Source organism: Myxocyprinus asiaticus, chromosome 10, assembly GCF_019703515.2.
Source record: "Myxocyprinus asiaticus isolate MX2 ecotype Aquarium Trade chromosome 10, UBuf_Myxa_2, whole genome shotgun sequence".
In the NCBI taxonomy this organism is placed as follows: Eukaryota; Metazoa; Chordata; class Actinopteri; order Cypriniformes; family Catostomidae; genus Myxocyprinus; species Myxocyprinus asiaticus.
The window spans coordinates 48,393,398-48,412,398 of NC_059353.1; the positions used below are offsets into that span (position 1 = coordinate 48,393,398).

General features: G+C 40.9%; 1 protein-coding gene across 3 annotated transcripts in view; it reads left to right on the forward strand.

Moving 5' to 3' along the window:
• Window positions 1–19,001, forward strand: part of LOC127447636 (potassium voltage-gated channel subfamily H member 7-like) — a 148,825-nt gene that overhangs the window by 120,005 nt on the left and 9,819 nt on the right. Inside the window, exons 13-14 of one of the 3 annotated variants that reach the window (XM_051709579.1) lie at window positions 11,410–11,466; window positions 17,815–17,971. In XM_051709579.1, coding sequence (XP_051565539.1) covers window positions 11,410–11,466; window positions 17,815–17,971 — 214 coding nt within the window. Of the gene's footprint in view, window positions 1–10,025; window positions 10,800–11,409; window positions 11,467–17,814; window positions 17,972–19,001 lie in introns of those variants that run through there. The other 2 variants (XM_051709580.1, XM_051709581.1) reach the window with 2 other exon arrangements.

Genomic DNA, 19,001 nt, shown 5'->3' on the forward strand with positions numbered 1-19,001 from the left:
TATTTTAAAGCTGAAGTATGTAATTTCTGCACCACTAGTATCACAGAACAAAATTGCAAAAATAAACATCGTTTTCAAACAGCTCTTTCGAACACTCTCCCCGTCTGCTGTTCAAACAAACACATGGTCCTGCCCCCAACTCACGGGTCAATGTTGTTGTGTCTGGCTGGACTGGTTGCTCAAACCAAACAGGGTTTTTTCAATTTTTATAGCGCCAAAGAGACAGTGTTTACCGACCTACTAACACTGTCACTGTCAACACTGTATCCCAACTATATGTTGGGATAGAAGTATTTTAACATAAAAAACAGTTACACACTTCAGCTTTTATAGTTTTATTTAATTTGGCGACAGTGCAAAGGAAAATTTTGTGTCTGCCAAACGGTTGTGTTGACAATGCAATTCTATTATGGCTAGCACCTATTTACCATAGTCTGCCTTTCAGTAAATCAGGTAGGACCACTGGGCATATTTCGTATTAATTACTTGACATCATGTCACTAATATTCAAGAGTCAAGCTGAAAAGTTTTAGAATTGCTGTCTCAATTTGCTACTTATACTGTGCCCTTAAAGTGTGCACTATTTTTATAATGGAAAAGTGTCTACTTTTTAGTGTTTATCAAAAAAGTGTGCAAGTATTGGGACATACTATCATGTCATTTAATCGCGCCTTGAAACAAAAGACCCTTCTGTCGCATGTGTATCCTGTCACTGTATACCGACAGTTATCGTGATCTGCATGTTCCTCATTTCATTTTTACTATCATACATTCATCATTCAACATTGCTTTTCATTTATGATACCCTACAATGCTTCCAACCTTATTGGATAAGAAACGGTGCATTGATGAAGATCTGTCGCGGGGTGTTTCGTATGGAGAGCCGCTGATGTTTTGATGATGCATGTAGTAAAATGTAGTTAAAGGTGCATTCAGTAATCTGGGGCTAATTTAAAAAGTTTTACACATGAAGAGTGATCAGAATGGTGTACACTCACATGCATGAGATGAAGACTGTTCTCATAATGGTTTTCTATAAAAAGTGTTTTTATTATACAGCATCTAACACCACTGTCACATCGGTACTTAAAGGGATAGTTCACCCAAAAATGAAAATTCTCTCATCATTTACTCACCCTCATGCCATCCCAGATGTATATGACTTCCATTCTTCAGCAGAACACATTTGAAGAAAAATAGAAAAATAGCTCAATAGGTCCTTATAATGGAAGTGGATGGTAACACAAATATTGATGCTCCAAAAAGATGATCGCTTTTGGTGTGAAAAAGATCAATATTTAAGTACTTTTTAACTATAAATCATCACGTAAGCAGCAGAATGCGCATTCACGAGAGGGCCGAGGTCACGTGGTCTTTCCAGCGATGGCATGAGAACGTTCCGTTTGTTGCAGGAGACGCTGTCTACCAGGCATTGCCTACATGTGCACCACCATGTCTCCTGAGCTCTCTGAGGCTTGTTGGTCCAGCCTCCTCCATCTCCCTGTGCTCCAGGTTCAAATAAATATGGCTGTGCCAAAACTTGTATCTCCTCTTCTCCTCTTCTGACATCTTTGTTTAAATTTGCTTCACTTTGTTTATGGCGTTCCGTCTGTACAGTGTTCCTCCTACTTAGTTGTAAACAGCGCTGGTCTTCCGGGTGCGTCACGCATGCGTTACTTCTCGCGTGAACATGCCAATGCCAATACGTCACACGAGAGACTGCGTGACCTCAGCCCTCTTGTGAACGTGCATACCGCTGCTTAAAGGAAGCGATTATTTATAGTTAAAAAGTACTTAAATATTGATCTTTTTTGCACCAAAAGCAATCGTATCACTTTATAAGACATTCATTTAACCACTGGAGTCATGTGGATGACGTTAATGCTGATTGTCTGTGCTTTTTGGAGCATCAAAAATCATGTTGCCATCCACTTCCATTATAAGGACCTTCTGAGTTCGAGATATTTTTTTACTTTTCTTCAAATGTGTTCTGCTGAAGAAAGAAAGTCATACACATCTGGGATGGCATGAGGGTGAGTAAATGATGAGAGAATTTACATTTTTGGGTGAACTATCCCTTTAAAGTGCACAAAGAAGAGCAATGCTAACACTAGCTAGAGAACTACTGAATGCCCCTTTAATGCAAATCAATCTAGTCTCTTTTCCTATCGTTATCTCTTTTTAATGTGTGATGTTCAAGTTCAAGTTTATTATACCCTTCAGGAAATTTGATTAGCAGTTTTTGAGAAGACACTGTAAATACAAAAAAAAAAAAAAAAATACAATAATCACAATCTTAAAACACCATGTTTGTAGTTTTTCCAAGTTTGACAGTTGTGGTTCTGAAGCGAACAGTCAAACTACTCTTCCGTCGAGCAAGGAATTGTGGGCAATATTAGCCGAAAGAGTGTTCACGGATCCACACTGTAATGGAAATAGTAGACCATCCGGGCAACTTTGGGACATTTCCACATACTATGATTTGGGACACCCTAATTCTAATCCCGGAAACTGTTTAGGGCAGATAGGGTCCGGATTGGGATGCAGGGAATGTGTCCCCCTCACTTCTGTTATTTCTGACGCCCCTGACCTCGAATAAAGTAAAATCGAATTGGTCTCATTAGTTTACGGTTTATGTTATTTTTGTGTAGATGCAATGAAAAAACACAGAGTAATGGGAAAGCTCAAAACATTATTATTAAAAGACGAGCAAGCTGTGCGACACATCAAAACTAGATTTCCAGAAAAGGTAACTGTAGTGATAAATACCTTTTACTATGATATAAAATTACTCATACCATGATATACTGTAAGACTCAGGTGTTTCCGCCCACTCCTTATGTTTATTGACAAAGTTCCATCATCACAAATATCTTTCACTCACCAAAACCTCAGGATTTTAGTTTGATTGATGTCTGATGCAGAAATATCAGTGAATGACATTACATACTAAGCCTTACATTACTCATCATAATCCTTCAAGGACAATCTCTGCCGGTGCATGAGAACAAAAACCACTCCTCAAACATGTCGTATTGATATTCACGAAATGATTGAGTATATTATGTTCCTTTTCAGCAAAGAAGAAACAGGCTTTTAGCTTGATTGATGACTTGGTACATAAAAATAACAATAAAGCATTGTACATTTGTCCTGGAAACTTTTCCGACACTGCCAGTCCTTAAAACACTGCTCGACAGGGTATAAAAGGAAAGCAAAGCTCAGACACACACACAAAAAAGTATTGAATCACTCTGCTCTTAAATCCAGGCTAAAGCAGCATGATGAGAAAGCGAAGTAAACGGCGTGGTAAAACAGGGTCTTTTAGGAGCTTAAGGCACACAGCAGCCCTTTTACAGGCTTTAGAAAAATCCGCTGGGCATCTATTCCCTAACTCTCCTCAACAAGCACACAATGTCCCTCTCTGCACCACAGCCAAGCAAACTAATACCCCCTAACCATCCACAAAACCAGTGGAGGGGAGATTTCCACTGGAATATGACACACTAAACTAACAGAATAACCATGGCATTGTAATTTACAAAATGAAAATTCTGTCATCATATCCTCACCATCATGTTATTCCAAACCTGTAGGACTTTCTTTCTTTCTTTGGAGGAACACAAAAGAAGATAATTTGCAGAATGTACAGAGTGCTCTTTTTTCATACGAAAAAAATAAACAGGGATTGTGGCTGTCGCACTCTGAAAATGAGTAAAGTTGTCCATACGACATATTTTGCTAAATTTTAAGTCTTCTGAAGCCATACGATAGCTTTGTGTGACAAACAGACTGAAATGTTCCCTTCACTAAAGCTCTCAAAGCTCATTCATTTTAAATATAGAAGTTTAAAGGAATATTCCTGGTTCAATACAAGTTAAGATCAATCTACAGCATTTGTGACAATGCTGTTTACAAAAAAAAAATAATAATAATTTTCGACTTGTCCGCCACTTTCTTTACAATAAGCAAAAACTGAGGTTACAGTGAGACACTTACAATAGAAGTGAATGGGGCCAATTTTTTGGAGGGTTTAAGGACTGAAATAAAGCTTATAATTTTATAAAAGCACTTGCATTAATTCTTCTGTTAAATCTTGTGTATTATTTGAGCTGTAAAGTTGTTTAAATCATAATTTTTACAGTCGTTTAGTGTTTGTTGACATTACATCGTCATGGCAACAAAGTTATAAAATTGGCTATAACTTTACAATGAAAAGGTTAGTAAGTGATTTTATCACACTAAATCATGTTTACACACATATTGTTTACGTCTTGTGGCTATACTTTTGAAATAGTGAGTATTTTAATGTTTACTTATTGCCTCCATTGACTTCCATTGTAAGTACCCCACTGTAACCAATATTTATTTTATTTTTTTAAAGGTGCAGTATGTAACATTTTTCATGTAATATTCGTCTTTTTTTTTTTTTTGCCAATGTGTGAACGGCATGTAACGCAATTTAAAAAACGAGCCCTTCCCGGACTTCCTAGGTTGCCTATTAAAGCCTGTAGACTGATTTTCATGCGAAGGGAGCGGGTCGCTTTTGCCGGGAAAATCCAAAGGATGTGATGTTTATGCGCACTCCCGAGAGCCTTGTCTCAGTGCTTCCGCTGTTTAACAGTGTCAACAGACAGTCTGCAACACTAGGTAACGTTATCTTAGAGATGGAATCCAGCAAACGTCCGGCTCCCAGCACAACACTGACTCCTACACAAACTCAGAGTACGCCAAAAAAAAAAAAAAACATTTATGATGTGATCATGGTCGAGCGAAAACTAGAGTGAACACCGGCAGGACATTTGTTTCCTGGAGGGACCTTCTTTCGGTTTTGGGGATCAGAACTGACCCTGAATTGGCGTTCTTCTTATTGGACAGGTAAGCTTACATAACTGCAAAGCATGTGACATATAGTGCCATAAGGATTGATCTGTGTAACTTGATCTTGCCTGCTAACGCTGACGAATTGCAAGCTACCTTGCTTTGTAACTTTAGTGAATCGATATATCAAAATGACAGTTGTGATGGAATCACATCAATACTGAATTGTGTCAACATATTTATAATGTACAGTCTATTTTATAAACAGCTACGGTCATCATCCACCAAATTTAGCTAACAGCTATTGATAAAGCTGGCTAGCTAGCTAACGCTGACATAGGCTGTCATATGTATCATGCAAAGAAAAGTGATTACTTCAAACTACAGTCTCGCATAGTCAGACCTATATCCACACTTTGTTTTAGCCCTGTTCCAGCACTGGGGAGTCAAATATAATATACAGTATTAAAGTTTGTAGTAAAACAATCATAACGGTGTAATTGTAATTATGCTACCTCATCTGTCACAATGATGCTGGTGGATCACGTTCAGTCTCTTTGTACGTTACGTCATTGTTTTGGATGCTCGCTCGCTCATGTCCCTATGGAGTGTGTGCACGAGCAACAGGTATCTGGCTGCAGTTCACTTAACGGCTACAGGTGTCATTAATAACAAGGGTTTCTGAATCTTACATATTGCACCTTTAAAACCGGAATATTGCTTTAAAACGCATCACACCATATTGATGTAAATGACAAAGCACATGAGACCCAATGTCATTTGACATCATGACGTCAAACCTTGCTCGACTTGTCTTTGTGAGGCATATTTGAATCGAACGTGAGCACTAAGGAAACTTTCACTGAATAACGACTTCAGTTTCAGTCTGTTCCACACACAAAGCTATTGTTCGGCTTCAGATGACTTGAAATATAGTTCACGAGCCATATGGACTACTTTAAAGGTGGGTTTTTTGTTATTGTTTGTTTATTTGTTTTGGCATTTTTGGAGATTGACAGCCTTTGATTTATTTTCATTGTATGGAAAGAAGCATGGACATTCTGCAATTATCATGACTTTGGAAAGTCAGACAGCTTTGGAACAACATTAGGGTGAGTACATAATGGTGAACTAGTCCTGGAATAATGTAAACATATAATTTATGCTCAGATTTAGCGTATTTTAAATGTTCTTAAAGTGTCCATTCCTGGACAAAACAATCAGAACTATTGCTGTAGGCATGTTCCTTTCCACATGACACATGATTATGTTCAATGTACAATATTTCATCTTATATAAGTAGAAATAGTCAAAATCATGCAAGTTTCACTGTTTGTTTAAAAAGCTGATGAGAAATTTTTCAGAATAAAGTACAATTAAAATTCAGAACTTTCTCTTATATAAGCTTAATATGCAGAGACATCTATAAGTAAGCCATTCATAGGAAAAAAAATATTTTTTTTTTTAAAGTGTACCCTGTGGTGCTATAAAAACATTGTTTGTCTGAGCATCTCAACACAGCAAAATTGGTTCAACCAAATGGTGTGAATTTGATTTGCCTCCACCCCTAATAATCACTACCAACAGCAAGTAAGAAATAATGATTCACACTGTAAAGTAACCTTAAACCTTTGAGTGCAACAGTCAGGTTCCGGAAGTAAAAATGCTATTATTTTTTCCATTAGGAAATTGATTATTAACTTGTAAACCTTTAAAGACAGACCTACCATGAGCTCTGAGATTGTTAATCCATAGTATATGATTCTATTGAAGAAGTCAGTCCACGTTAATTCAACTTCATTTTTATTTTAAATCATGTTTAATAGCAAAATTCCTGGTGAAGAACTACACTACCCATGATCCCTATGGGGGAAATCCACCAATTAGGGAATCGTGCAAACAAAGTGCACCAAAAGTGCTCTGCAGCGACCACCTACTTTCGACGCAATCGAGTCGCTTTCCCTACACTCTCAAACTACTTATTTGCATATATCTGAATATCTTCCAATAAACATAAAATATATACCTAAAATAAATAGTTGCATATTTTTCCAGCATTTTTAATTCGATTATGTCATTCACAATTCTTCATGGATTTGTAGTTCATTCCCTCATTGAAGATGCTTAGAACACAGTCTTATATCTTCGTCTTTTTATCTGAATATTGAATGCTGAATGAAGCTGAGTTTGTACTGGGAGAATCTAATTTCACTACACTGCTCATGTCTGGTTCCTCCACAGTCAGTGATCAGACATAAATGTGTGTCTGGAGACAGTTGTTCTGATTAGCACGCTCTGGGTTCTGATAGGAGCAGGTGTCTGTGTGAGATAACCATTGGCTGCAGTGTTTTTATTAGTCTGAGCTTCACAGATAGACGAGTCACAGCAAAATAACACCAATACAACTGCTAACACTGAGACAGCAGCCTTTACAAGCACCTTGAAATGCACATACACACATGCACAATCACAAGCACACATATTCTCAGTTTCTTTTTCACATACATTATAATTCTGGACAGGATATTGTATGACACAGTGGTTTTCAACTGGTGGTCGCGACTAGGTCTACTCTGATGTTTGTGGACAGCAAGGAAAAACAATGTTAACTGCAAATAATACAATGCAACTAACCATACTGTATAATCGTGAATAGTTAAGATAGTAAAATAAATAGACTTATAAAAGGGAAGAGAATACATCTTCGGTAACAAATGAAGGGAACGAGACATTGCTGTAAGCATTATGGGAGGTGTCCTTCTAAACGACCTTGCTGAAACCCTTGTACAATCAAGCCAATCCTCTGATTGGCAATGGAGTCTGAGACCCGCCCCTTCAGGAACGCAGTTGGCCTATATAAGCGGGCGCTCAGCCACCATTTCTTATGAATTTTCTGACAGAGGGACAAGAGTGGGTCACTCGTATTATGAAACTCTGAAGTAGTAGCTTTCGCAATGTCTTGTTCTCTTCATCACAGGAAAATGTAAGCGCAGTGCAGTTCTAGCGGGAAGACTAGCAGCTGTACATAATCGCACCATTAGCTAGGTAACTCCTAGCCAATCACATGTAAGCCAATGCTTTATAAGTCTGCTCACAATCTATCACATTGCTGTTTCAGTGTGCTAACACGGCAACACCATTCTATAGCACTGTCTGACGTCGAGTCAATTTCGCTCTCCTAGCTATGGACACGGACTTATTCACTGATCCTTACCTTTTATCCAGAATCAGCAGTCCTCGCGCAACACGTCTGCAAATTTCCGGATTCTCAGTGGGATCGCATATATATATATAAGGCTTTTTGCATTCAGGGCAGCTATCGTCAGCAGCAGGCAGTAGGATTCATTCCTCTGGACATCACAGTGCCAGCTAGGTGTTCTCACAGCAGATACCGAAATTCAGTCCACTGGAGCTGCATGTCATGGACCATGCATGGTCTGCTGGTTTCACGGGCTAAAATATACTGTATATATATATATAAAAAGGCAGATATCAAAGACACTTTCAAAATCATGCCCATTCACCCTGCTTACTGGCCCCTCTCCGGTGTCACATGGCAGTCAAAATTGTACTTTGCTCTCCGACTCACTTTCGGGTGCAGAAGTAGCCCTCACATATTAATTCTCTATCGGAAGGCCTATGCTGGATCCTTCTCAATCACTTTAAGCTCCCCTTCATACTACACCTGCTCTACGATTTCCTAGATTTGCCCCGCCACGTCTCTCTCAAATTTCTCGGCATCACGCTTGATTCTCTAAACATGCAAGCTTCCCTGAATAAAGATAAACTCGACAGGATCAGGTCTATTTGCATGTCGTTCTCCTGTCCCTATTAGGCCACCTCAATTTTGCCATGCACATCATTCCTCAAGGCTGCTCCTTCATTTCCCACCTCCTCACACTAGCCCATTCCATAGACAACCTCTCCGACATCATATTAATCGATGACGGCTGCTGCTCGGACCTCCTCTTCTGGTCACAGCTATTAAATCACTGGAATGGCATTTCCTTTTTTCACAATAAAAAACAGAATCTCCGGACATTGGGTTTTTCAATGTAATTGCTGACTCCCTCTCTCATTTCGCTTCCAGGAGTTCCACAGACTACCGCCTCACTGCTACCCTAAATCTCTGCTACTTCCATAATCTCAAGCATGGTTTCCTTTGCATAGGTATTGCACAAGCCAGCTCGCCCTCGCCGGAAAGCTCACACTATCATGGGATATCTTTCAAAAGGGAATTGCAAGACAATATCGCCATTATCATATGGCTTTATGTATGCTGTTCACCTTGGCAAAGATAACCATTAAACAATGGCCACCCTCGTCGGAGGGCTTGAGCCTCATGGGATATCTTTCAACGAAGTGTATTGCACACAACATCGCCATTATCGTATGGCTTTACGCATGTTGTTCACCTTTAGGCAAAGATAACCATCAAACAATGTCCGCCCTCGTCAGAGGGTTTATAATCAAATGTTGTTTTCTTTCAACGAAAGGTATTGCACGCAACGTCGCCATTATCGTATGGCTTTACGCTACGTTGTTCATCTTTCGGCAAAGATATCTCAAACAACTCTTCCCTCGTCAGAGGGTTTTCATAATCAAATGTCGTTTTCTTTCAACGAAAGGTATTGTACGCAACGTCGCCATTATCGTATGGCTTTACGCTATGTTGTTCATCTTTCGGCAAAGATATCTCAAACAACTCTTCCCTCGTCAGAGGGTTTTCATAATCAAATGTTGTTTTCTTTCAATGAAGGGTATTGTACGCAACGTCGCCATTATCATATGGCTCTACGCTACATTGTTCATCTTTCGGCAAAGATATTCAAACAACTCTTCCCTCGTCGGAGGGTTTTCATAATCAAATGTTGTTTATCTTTCAACAAAGATACTGCACAACAACGCTGGCCTAACGTAGGGCCTCATACCACGTTGTTCACCTTTGGCAAAAATTCTGCACAACCAGGGGCTCCTCGAAGGAGGGCCCAAAATTGCACTCAAGGACAAGGATAAAATTAAACTAAAAATTAAAAAAAAAAAAAAACCTGGACAAGGACAAAATCAAAGAGAGAAAAAAAAAAAAAAAAACGCACAGCTTTTCCTATTGCAAAGGTATTGCACAACCATGCCAAAGATATTGCGCATTTCATGTCAAATCTAGGTGTTCACATCTTTATTTTATTTATTTTTTTGTTCTCCAGAATGAACGCCTAACACAAGACTTGGTTTGTACCTGACTGGATCTTCTCTTTTGGGGGTAGTATTCTACTTTCTCTCTCTTTTGGGGTAGGCTCCTTGCCCCTGCCTCCTATCTCCGGCAGGATATGACAGTTCAGAGTACAACTTCTTCGGACTGCCAGACGGGGCTTACACCAAACAGAGACATTACATTTCTGTTTTATATTCATCAAATAAATGTCATCTTAAATTTCTCTCAAGTCTGTGAGTCTTCCTGATAGAAATGTAAGCACGGTGTAGTTCTAACAGGAAGACTCGCAGCTGCACATCATCGCACCATTAGCTAGGTAACTCCTTGCCAATCACTTGTAAGCCTGTGCTTTATAAGTCTGCTCACAATCTATCACATTGCTGTTTCAGTGTGCTAACACGGATACGTCCACCACCCCACTGCCACCAGTTGAGTCCCGTCCTGCACGGGGGTAGGCTCCTCGCCCCTGCCTCCTGTCTCTGGCAGGATATGACGGTTCAGAGTACAACTTCTTCAGACTGCCAGACGGGGCTTACAGCAAAGAGAGACATTACATTTCTGTTTTATATTCATCAAATAAATGTCATCTTAAATTTCACTCAAGTTTGCGAGTCTTCCTGATAGAACCGAGGTTTCATATGTAACCGGAGACGTTCCCTTTCGATTCAGTTCATTCGACATTGCTGTAAGCACAATGGGGAACGATATCCCATCACACTGCACTACGTGATGTCACACTTCCAGAGTTATAACACTAAATAGAGATATTCATAAGGAGTCACAGGCCATAGGCCAATGACTTATAAGTCATATTTAATGAATAGTCTTACGTGGCAGACACCAGATGGAAATTAATGTAGTCTGATATTTATATGAATCACATAGATATACACATTATGGTTTATTAACCCTCTCACATCATGGTTGGAAAAGTAGGATTTATTTCTTATGGGAGTGCTTATGATTTTTAAAGGGGCAGTTCAACAGCATATAATTAGGTGGCTTTGTTGGTTATAGTTGGTAGCCCACCTATAATAAGGGTTTGGGCTCACCCACTTGAATGTAAGAAGTGCTCTATACAGGGAGGACTTGTGAGATGGACGCCAAGTCCAGGTTATAAAATCATGCGAACGTGTTTGAGAAGACCATCCTGCTGCCAAACATACACTGATCAGCCACAACATTAAAACCACTGACAGGGCTTCTGCTTCCGGTGTGAGAACACTGTGCGCATTTGGCTACTGCTTCACATTCGGACTGTATGTTTTTGTATGTTTGTTTCCGTTTGTTTTTCTTTTCATTTATTAGTCTGTGCATAAAGTTAAATCCTGTTGGCTTCTTTGGATTCTATGCCTTACTTTCTTTCTGCTCACCAGAGAAAAACAGCATTTACCTGCCTTTGGAGACTGGACAGCTCATGCTCCATTTCACAGGTATGTTGCGAGCCCTCTCTTTGTGTGTCATTCACCTGTCTCGGCATGGGTATTGAGTGAGTCTCCACTCTCTTTATCACCTGTGTCGACAGTTCTTTGACCGGTTGGGTTGCCTTCCTCTCGATCAACTCTTAGTTGTAGACTAGGCAGGGCTCTGGCTAATGTAATATCATTGATTGTGGCTGCTGTAGCTGGAATCTCATGACTGTTTTTGCTTATGAACATGTCTTGGATATAGTTTATTAAAGCATTTTTGATATTCCTGGCTCTCATCCTGGGCATTCATGTCATGGAAATCCAACTACTGACATCATGAATTAGAGTCTTAAACTGTCATCTGCGTTTAGACTGAGACATATGAACTCTGTCGTGAACTCGGAATCCTCCGGCGGACACGATATATCCATCGCTCACCACGGAATCTCCAGTCTGCCTATTGCTCATCTCTCACAGCAATTCCATCTATCTGGACAAAAAGACGGTGCTGTAAAACTGATGTTGCATCATCAAGGTGCTCAAACTCACTTTCACTGAGGCATTTAACTAAAGATGATCACTACTCCACATCAAAACACTTTGTATTTGTTCGTCAATATTTGGCACTATTGAACTGTCGCTCTCATCAATTCTTAATTAATTAATCACTGATAAAATCTGGACATGCTACTGCTAATTGAAACCTGGCAAACACCTAATGACTTTCTACAACTAAATGTTCGTATCCCCCACGGATACAAATATTTGTCTAAACCCTGACCTTACAGAAAGGGGGTGGACTAGTTGTTGTTTGTCAAGATGGCATGAGAGCGGTTTTGACTGAATTTCATAATGTCATGTCTTTTGAAAATCTGTCTCTCAAGTCAACCCCTCATCATTCTCCACCTCTGTCTGTGCACCCTTATTTTCTGACTCTTTGAAACTGCCCTGTCCTTCAAACTTTGTCTCAAATTATAATTCAGCTATCTCAGCTGCTCTTGAAGAGCACGCCCCCTTCAAGACAAAGCTGGTGCCCTCTTCTCGCTCATCGCCTTGGTTTACTCCTGAACTGCGGGCATTGAAGAGAGCGGGTCGTCGTCTTGAAAAACAGGCCTCACTGTTCATTCCTTAGCTTAATGGTCTCACCAGTTAATTCACCAGTCGGCTCTGGACTCACACAGCTCTGATGAACTTTGTGACTCATTTTTGCACTTCTTTCAAGATAAAATTATTTCCTTTTACCAAACATTCACATCAAACATTTCTGAAGATCCTCTGCATGAATATCTGTCTGAAAACCCTATCCACCCTTTCTCCTCCTTCACTCCCATCATCAGTCAGTGATCTAATTTTACATTCCAACTCATCATCCTGTCAGTTGGACCCTGTCCCAACCTCCCTTCTTAAACACTATGAGTCAGTCATTTCGGCACCTATTTTGCATATGATAAACACATCACTTTCATCTGCTATTGTTCCTACTGATCTTAAAATTGCCGCTGTTACACCAGTCCTTAAAAGGTCCCAATTTAGATCCATCTTCCCTCTGCAAATATCGTCCTATGTCTAACCTGCCTTTTATATATAAACTTCTGTAAAAAGTTGTAGCCTCCCAGTTACAATCACATCTTGCAGCTAATAATCTCTATGACCCTTTCCAATCTGGGTTTCGCCTATTCCACAGCACTGAAACTGCTCTCTTGAAGGTTAATAATGATCTCCTCCTCTCTGCTGCTCTGGATTTCTCAGTATTCTGATCTTGCTTGACCTGAGCTCTTCTTTTGACACTGTATGCCACAAAGCACTCCTTCCCCGACTTTCAGATATTGGTATTACTGGCACTGCTCTATCCTGGTTTTCTTCCTACCTCACTAACAGACAATATTTAATCTTGATTAAGAAAAACAAATCCCCTACTGCTTCTCTCACTCGGTATCCCCCAGGGTTCTGTACTGGGTCCACTACTGTTCATAATTTATGTTCTCCCACTAGGTCAGCTCATCCGTCATCATGGTCTCAGTTATCACTGCTATGCTGATGATTCCCAGATTTATACATCTGCACGTTTTGATGAAACACATGCCATCAGCTCATTACATGTTACGGCCGCTATCCATGGCAGTCCAGGGCTAACTTGCTCACTAACTCTCTAATACCCCCGGTAATGTCCAACCGGGAGTAAGCCTCTGTTTTCTGTTCATATCTCAGGCGAAAAAGTTTGGCTACACCCATTCCAGCAAAAGATGACTAACTTATATGCACTATGTGTCTTTTACTTGAAGCTTTGTTAGGTTCACAATAATCAGGAGTGTACATGTAAGAAAGCTACAAAATTAAAACTTACCACTTTGTAACGTCCTGCTCAAGTTGTGTTTGCGAAGGTGGTTCGGGTCGATTAGCTTGATCTTCCAAACTTTCATTATCAGACTCGGGCTAGAGCTGGTACGGCAAAAACTGACGCCACTGTTACCATAGTTACAATAGTGTTCACAGCTGTTAAGGAAGCCTGAAACTCAGTTATGGTAAGGGCTGTTACATTTCCGACACACGCTCTACACGGTTGACCAATCACAACAGACTAGGCCAGCTGACCAATCAGAGCAGACTAGGCTTTTTGGAAAGAGGGGCTTTAAAGAGACAGGACCTAAATAAGAGCGTTTGAGCCAGAGGATGAAAATAGGTTTAGCAGAAATGTACAGTATGAGAAATTTTTTGTTTGTTTTTTTGAACATTAAAGCATGTAAACCTATTCTAGTAGACCCCCAAAATAAAATCATGAACCTGTAAATTAGCATAATGTGGGCTTTTTAATGTACTTTGTCCTGTTAAATGTATATGGAGAGTAAAGTGTCCTTGAGCTTGTGGAAAGGCACTATATAAATAAAACTTATTATTATTATTAAGTGCTTAACATTGATTATATCATTACAGTGGCACCTGTCAATGGGTGGGATATATTAGGCAGCAAGTGAACAGTCAGTTCTTGAAATTCATGTGTTAGAAGCAGGAAAAATGGGCAAGCGTAAGGATCTGAGCAACTTTGACAAGGGCCAAATTGTGATGGCTAGACGACGGGTCAGAGCTTCTCCAAAATGGCAGGTCTTGTGGGGTGTTCCCTGTATGCAATGGTTAGTACCTACCAAAAGTGGTCCAAGGAAGGACAACCGGTGAACCAGCGACAGGGTTATAGGCGCCCAAGGCTCACTGATGCGTGTGGGGAGTGAAGGCTAGCCCGTCTGGTCCAATCCCACAGAAGAGCTACTGTAGCACAAATTGCTGAAAAACTTAATGCTGGCCATAATAGAAAGGTGTCAGAACACACAGTGCATCACAACTTGCTGGTCAGAGTGCCCATGCTAACCCCTGTCCACCACTGAAAGTGCCTACAATGGGCACGTGAGCGTCATAACTGGACCATGGAGCAATGGAGAAGGTGGCCTGGTCTGATGCATCACATTTTCTTTTAGATCATGTGAACAGCCGGGTGCGTGTGCATCGTTTACCTGGGGAAAATATGGTAGCAGGATGCACTATGGGAAGAAGGCAGGTCGGCGGAGGCAGTGTGATGCTCTGGGCAATGTTCTGCTGGGAAACATTGGGTCCTGGCATTCATGTGGATGTTACTTTGACATGTACCACCTACCTAAAGATTGTCGAAGAACACATACACCCCTTCATGGCAATAGTATTCCCTTATGGCAGTGGCCTCTTTCTGTAGGATAATGCGCCTTGCCACATTGCAAAACATTTTTCAGGAATGGTTTGAGGAACATGACAAAGAGTTCAAGGCCTCCAAAATCCCCAGATCACATCAGGACAGAGCTGTTTTGGTGGCACGAGGGGGACCTACACTATATTAGGCAGGTGGTTTTAATGTTGTGGCCGATCGGTTTATGTCCTGTAAGGACACACCGTTTGTCCACGCCAATGATGAGGCCATGCCTCTGGTTGAATGCGCTTTGACACCAATAGGGCAATTCACACCCTGTGATTCGTAAGCGAGGGCGATCGCATCAACGATCCAGTGAGAGAGCCTTTGTTTGGAGACAGACATTGCTTTGTGTGTCCTCCATAACAAATAAAGAACTGATCCGACAGCCTAAACTGATGGATGCGTTCGACATATGTATGCAATGCCCTCACCAGGCATAACATATGCATAGATTGCTCCCTATCCGTATTAAATGGTGTGTGAAAAAAGGCTTGCAAACGAACCACCTGAGCCCTGAAGGGCGTTGATAAAACATTAGGCACGTAGCTTTTTCTAGGTTTAATGGTGGCTTTTGACAGAGCTGGACCAAACTCCAGGCATGAGCTATCAGCTGGCAGCGCCTACATGTCATCCACAGCTTAACAGATTCCAATGTCTCGAAAGGGGAGTTTGTGAGTGCCTTCAGCACCAGATTTAAGTCCCAAGTTGGCACCATAACAGGGCGAGGGGGGTTCAAACACCTTGCTCCCCTAAGGAACTTTTTGACTAGATTATGTTTGCCTATCGAAGAGCCAGCCTCCAGGGCGTGGTATGCTGAGATAGTTGCTACATAAATCTTGAGTGTTGACGGGGTAAGACCAGCGTCCAGCCGCCTTTGAAGGAATGTCAAAATCTCAGCTATGGGGCAATTCAACTGGTCTTTACAATGTAAAGAGCACCAGTTTGCTAACACGCACCATTTAAGTGCATAGAGACATCTTGTGGACAGTGCTCTAGCCTGTAAAATAGTGTTCATCACCGACTGAGCCAGTTCTGGTTCATCGGATGTGCTCCGTTCAGGGGCCACACATGTAGGTTCCACAGCTCTACATGTTGGCTGGGGATGCCAAATTGTGTCTTGTGCTTGAAAGAGAAGGGCTCTCCTCAGTTATATTTCCCATGAAGGGCCATCTAGTATTTCTATCATCCGCAGAAACCAGGACTTATTGGGTCATTTTGCCACAATTAACAGAACTGTTTCCATGTCCACTCAGACTTTGCTGATGACAGAATGAAGGAGATGCACCGGGGGAAATACAGACTTGCATTTCACCATGCCCAGCGGGGCTTGGGATGCGGAGTACCAAAGGAGACAGTAGGCATTCTTCGCGGAGGCGAATCAGCCGACTTCCTCTACTGAATATTTCCCAAATCCTCATCATCGTCTGAGGATGAAGTCTCCATTCCCCTGGTAATGCTTCCTGGCGTGACAACGGATCCGCTCCGAAATTCAGACGGCCCGGGACATATGTCACACGCAATAAGAGAAGATGACGTCCACTCCGTCGGAGGAGGCATTGTGTTATGCTCATTAATTGTGGCAATCGGTGTCCACTCTGGCCATATATGTACGCCACTACTGTTGTGTTGTCCGAACAAATCAGAACATGGTTATTCACAATGTCGGAATGAAAAGCTCTCAAAGCTAGAAAGATAGCTTGTAGTTCTAGGCGGTTGATGTGCCACGCCTGTTTCGCACCTGTCCAGGTGCTTAAAGTTGGGTGTCCATTGCACACCGTGCCCCAACCTGTGTTGGATGCATCTGTGGTCTCCACTTTTCTTCTGAAAATTGTATCCAGCATAACAACAAGGTGTCCATGGTGCTAGAGCAGCCAGGCAGCGGCGAGTCACCGCGATGCTTATACGCCCGTAGCTCCAGCAGTGATGTGGAATGTGTCACTTGAGCCAGTACTGGAGAGGTCTCATGTGTAACAGACCAAACAGTATGATGGCGGATGCTGCCGCCATAAAACACAGCATTCTCTGAAATGACTTCAATGGCAATGTTTTCCCCAGTTTGAACTGAGACAGACACCGAAGAATGGTCTGTACGTGCTCGTTTGTGAGGTGCGCACGCATGCACATGGAGTCGAGACGAATGCCTAAAAGGGAGATTTACTGGTTGTGGAAAAGTGTGCTTTTTGCCCAGTTGATATTCAGACCCATATTTTTCAGATGGCAAAGCAGCAAGTCTCTGTGTTTGCTCAGTAGTGCCTCTGATTAGGCTAGTAACAACCTATCGTCTATGTAATACAAAACACGCACACCATTCATTTTCAATGGGGCATTAATGATACATTTCGTGAATGTGCGGGGAGCCAGAGACAGACCAAAAGGAAGGACTATGAATTGGTACGCCGTTCCCTCGAAAGCGAATCTCAAAAACCGCCTGTGACGCGGTGCAATTGGTGCATGAAAGTACGTGTCCATGACCAAGAACAAATCTATGCAAGGGAGGCATATTAAAGTATTTTAACATAAAAATCTTTTCATCATGAAAAATGAAAAATAATCCAGCAACACACATATATTTGTTACGTTTGTACTAATGTATGTGAACATGAATGTATGTTTAGGTGTACTGTAAACATGTTAATGTGTGTGTAAAATATCTGTTTTAGATATCCACACTGACGGATGGTTAGCTGTCAGAACCAAACAGGAAATGGGCATGACTACTAAGGAACAGGGTGGGGCAGAAGAGGAGGATCTGGACTGTGACATCACATATGGAGAGGTGGAGCACAGACTAGACCAACTGCAGGAACACCTGAGCAGGTAATACTCAGTTCCAACTCTAAATTCTGATTGAAGGAGCTGTGTTGTTTATCCGGTGTACATATTGCGGCAGATTCCTGTTGAAATGAACACTAGAGGTGCTAAAAAAAACTATAACTTTATTTCAGCTCATAAATAAAACTTATTTTCACCCTGTTTCTCACACAATGCTATCTTATGACATCTAAACACTTTTACTATAACGCATGACTTATTTTAACATTTGAATTACATAACCAACTTAATTTACAAGCTTGTTTGACGGCGATCAAATTGTGTTGTATCTCAACTGATAGAGCGTTGCACTTGTGATGCAAAGGACCGGTGTACAAGTCCTGAAGAGCATGTGAATCGACACGTGAGCCGAAAGTGTCATAGAAGCACCACGAAACATGATGACATGGTTTTGTTTTTCATCTCACATTTGCTTTTTCTGACCCTATTGGTTAGGTTTAGGGTAGTGAGGTAGATTTTGTTTAATGTCACCAGTCACAAAATTTTCATGAGATCATTTTCATAATAAACCCACATTTCGGCTAATTAACTAGATTACCTGGTGGAGATTTGTATTATTCTTATTTGTTTGTTTATTGATTTTTCTTATTATTATTACTACATTTAAAGTTCCTGTTAACATGCAAAATGATTGTTAGGCTGAGAGTCCTCAAAGTTTTCTGATTGGCTAATCTGAAAAGGAAAGTTGTTTCAGAGAGCAAGTTATTACATTTTGATGAAAGATTGCAAAGATAAACGCTGTCTTTGAAATAACACGCACAGATTATTTGTTCACAGAAAGAAACGTGTGTTAAGGAGAATTTATAGTAAAAAGAACTTAAATAGTGATTTGTTTCTCACCCACACCTATCATATCACTTAGAAGACATGGATTAATCCACTGGAGTCTTATGGGTTACTTTTATGCTGCTTTTGTGTGCCTATTTACCTTCAAAGTTCTGACCACTTTTGGGTTAACTATCCCTTTAATATATTTACCCTTTAGCCACACGTGTATATTTAAAAGACACTTGAA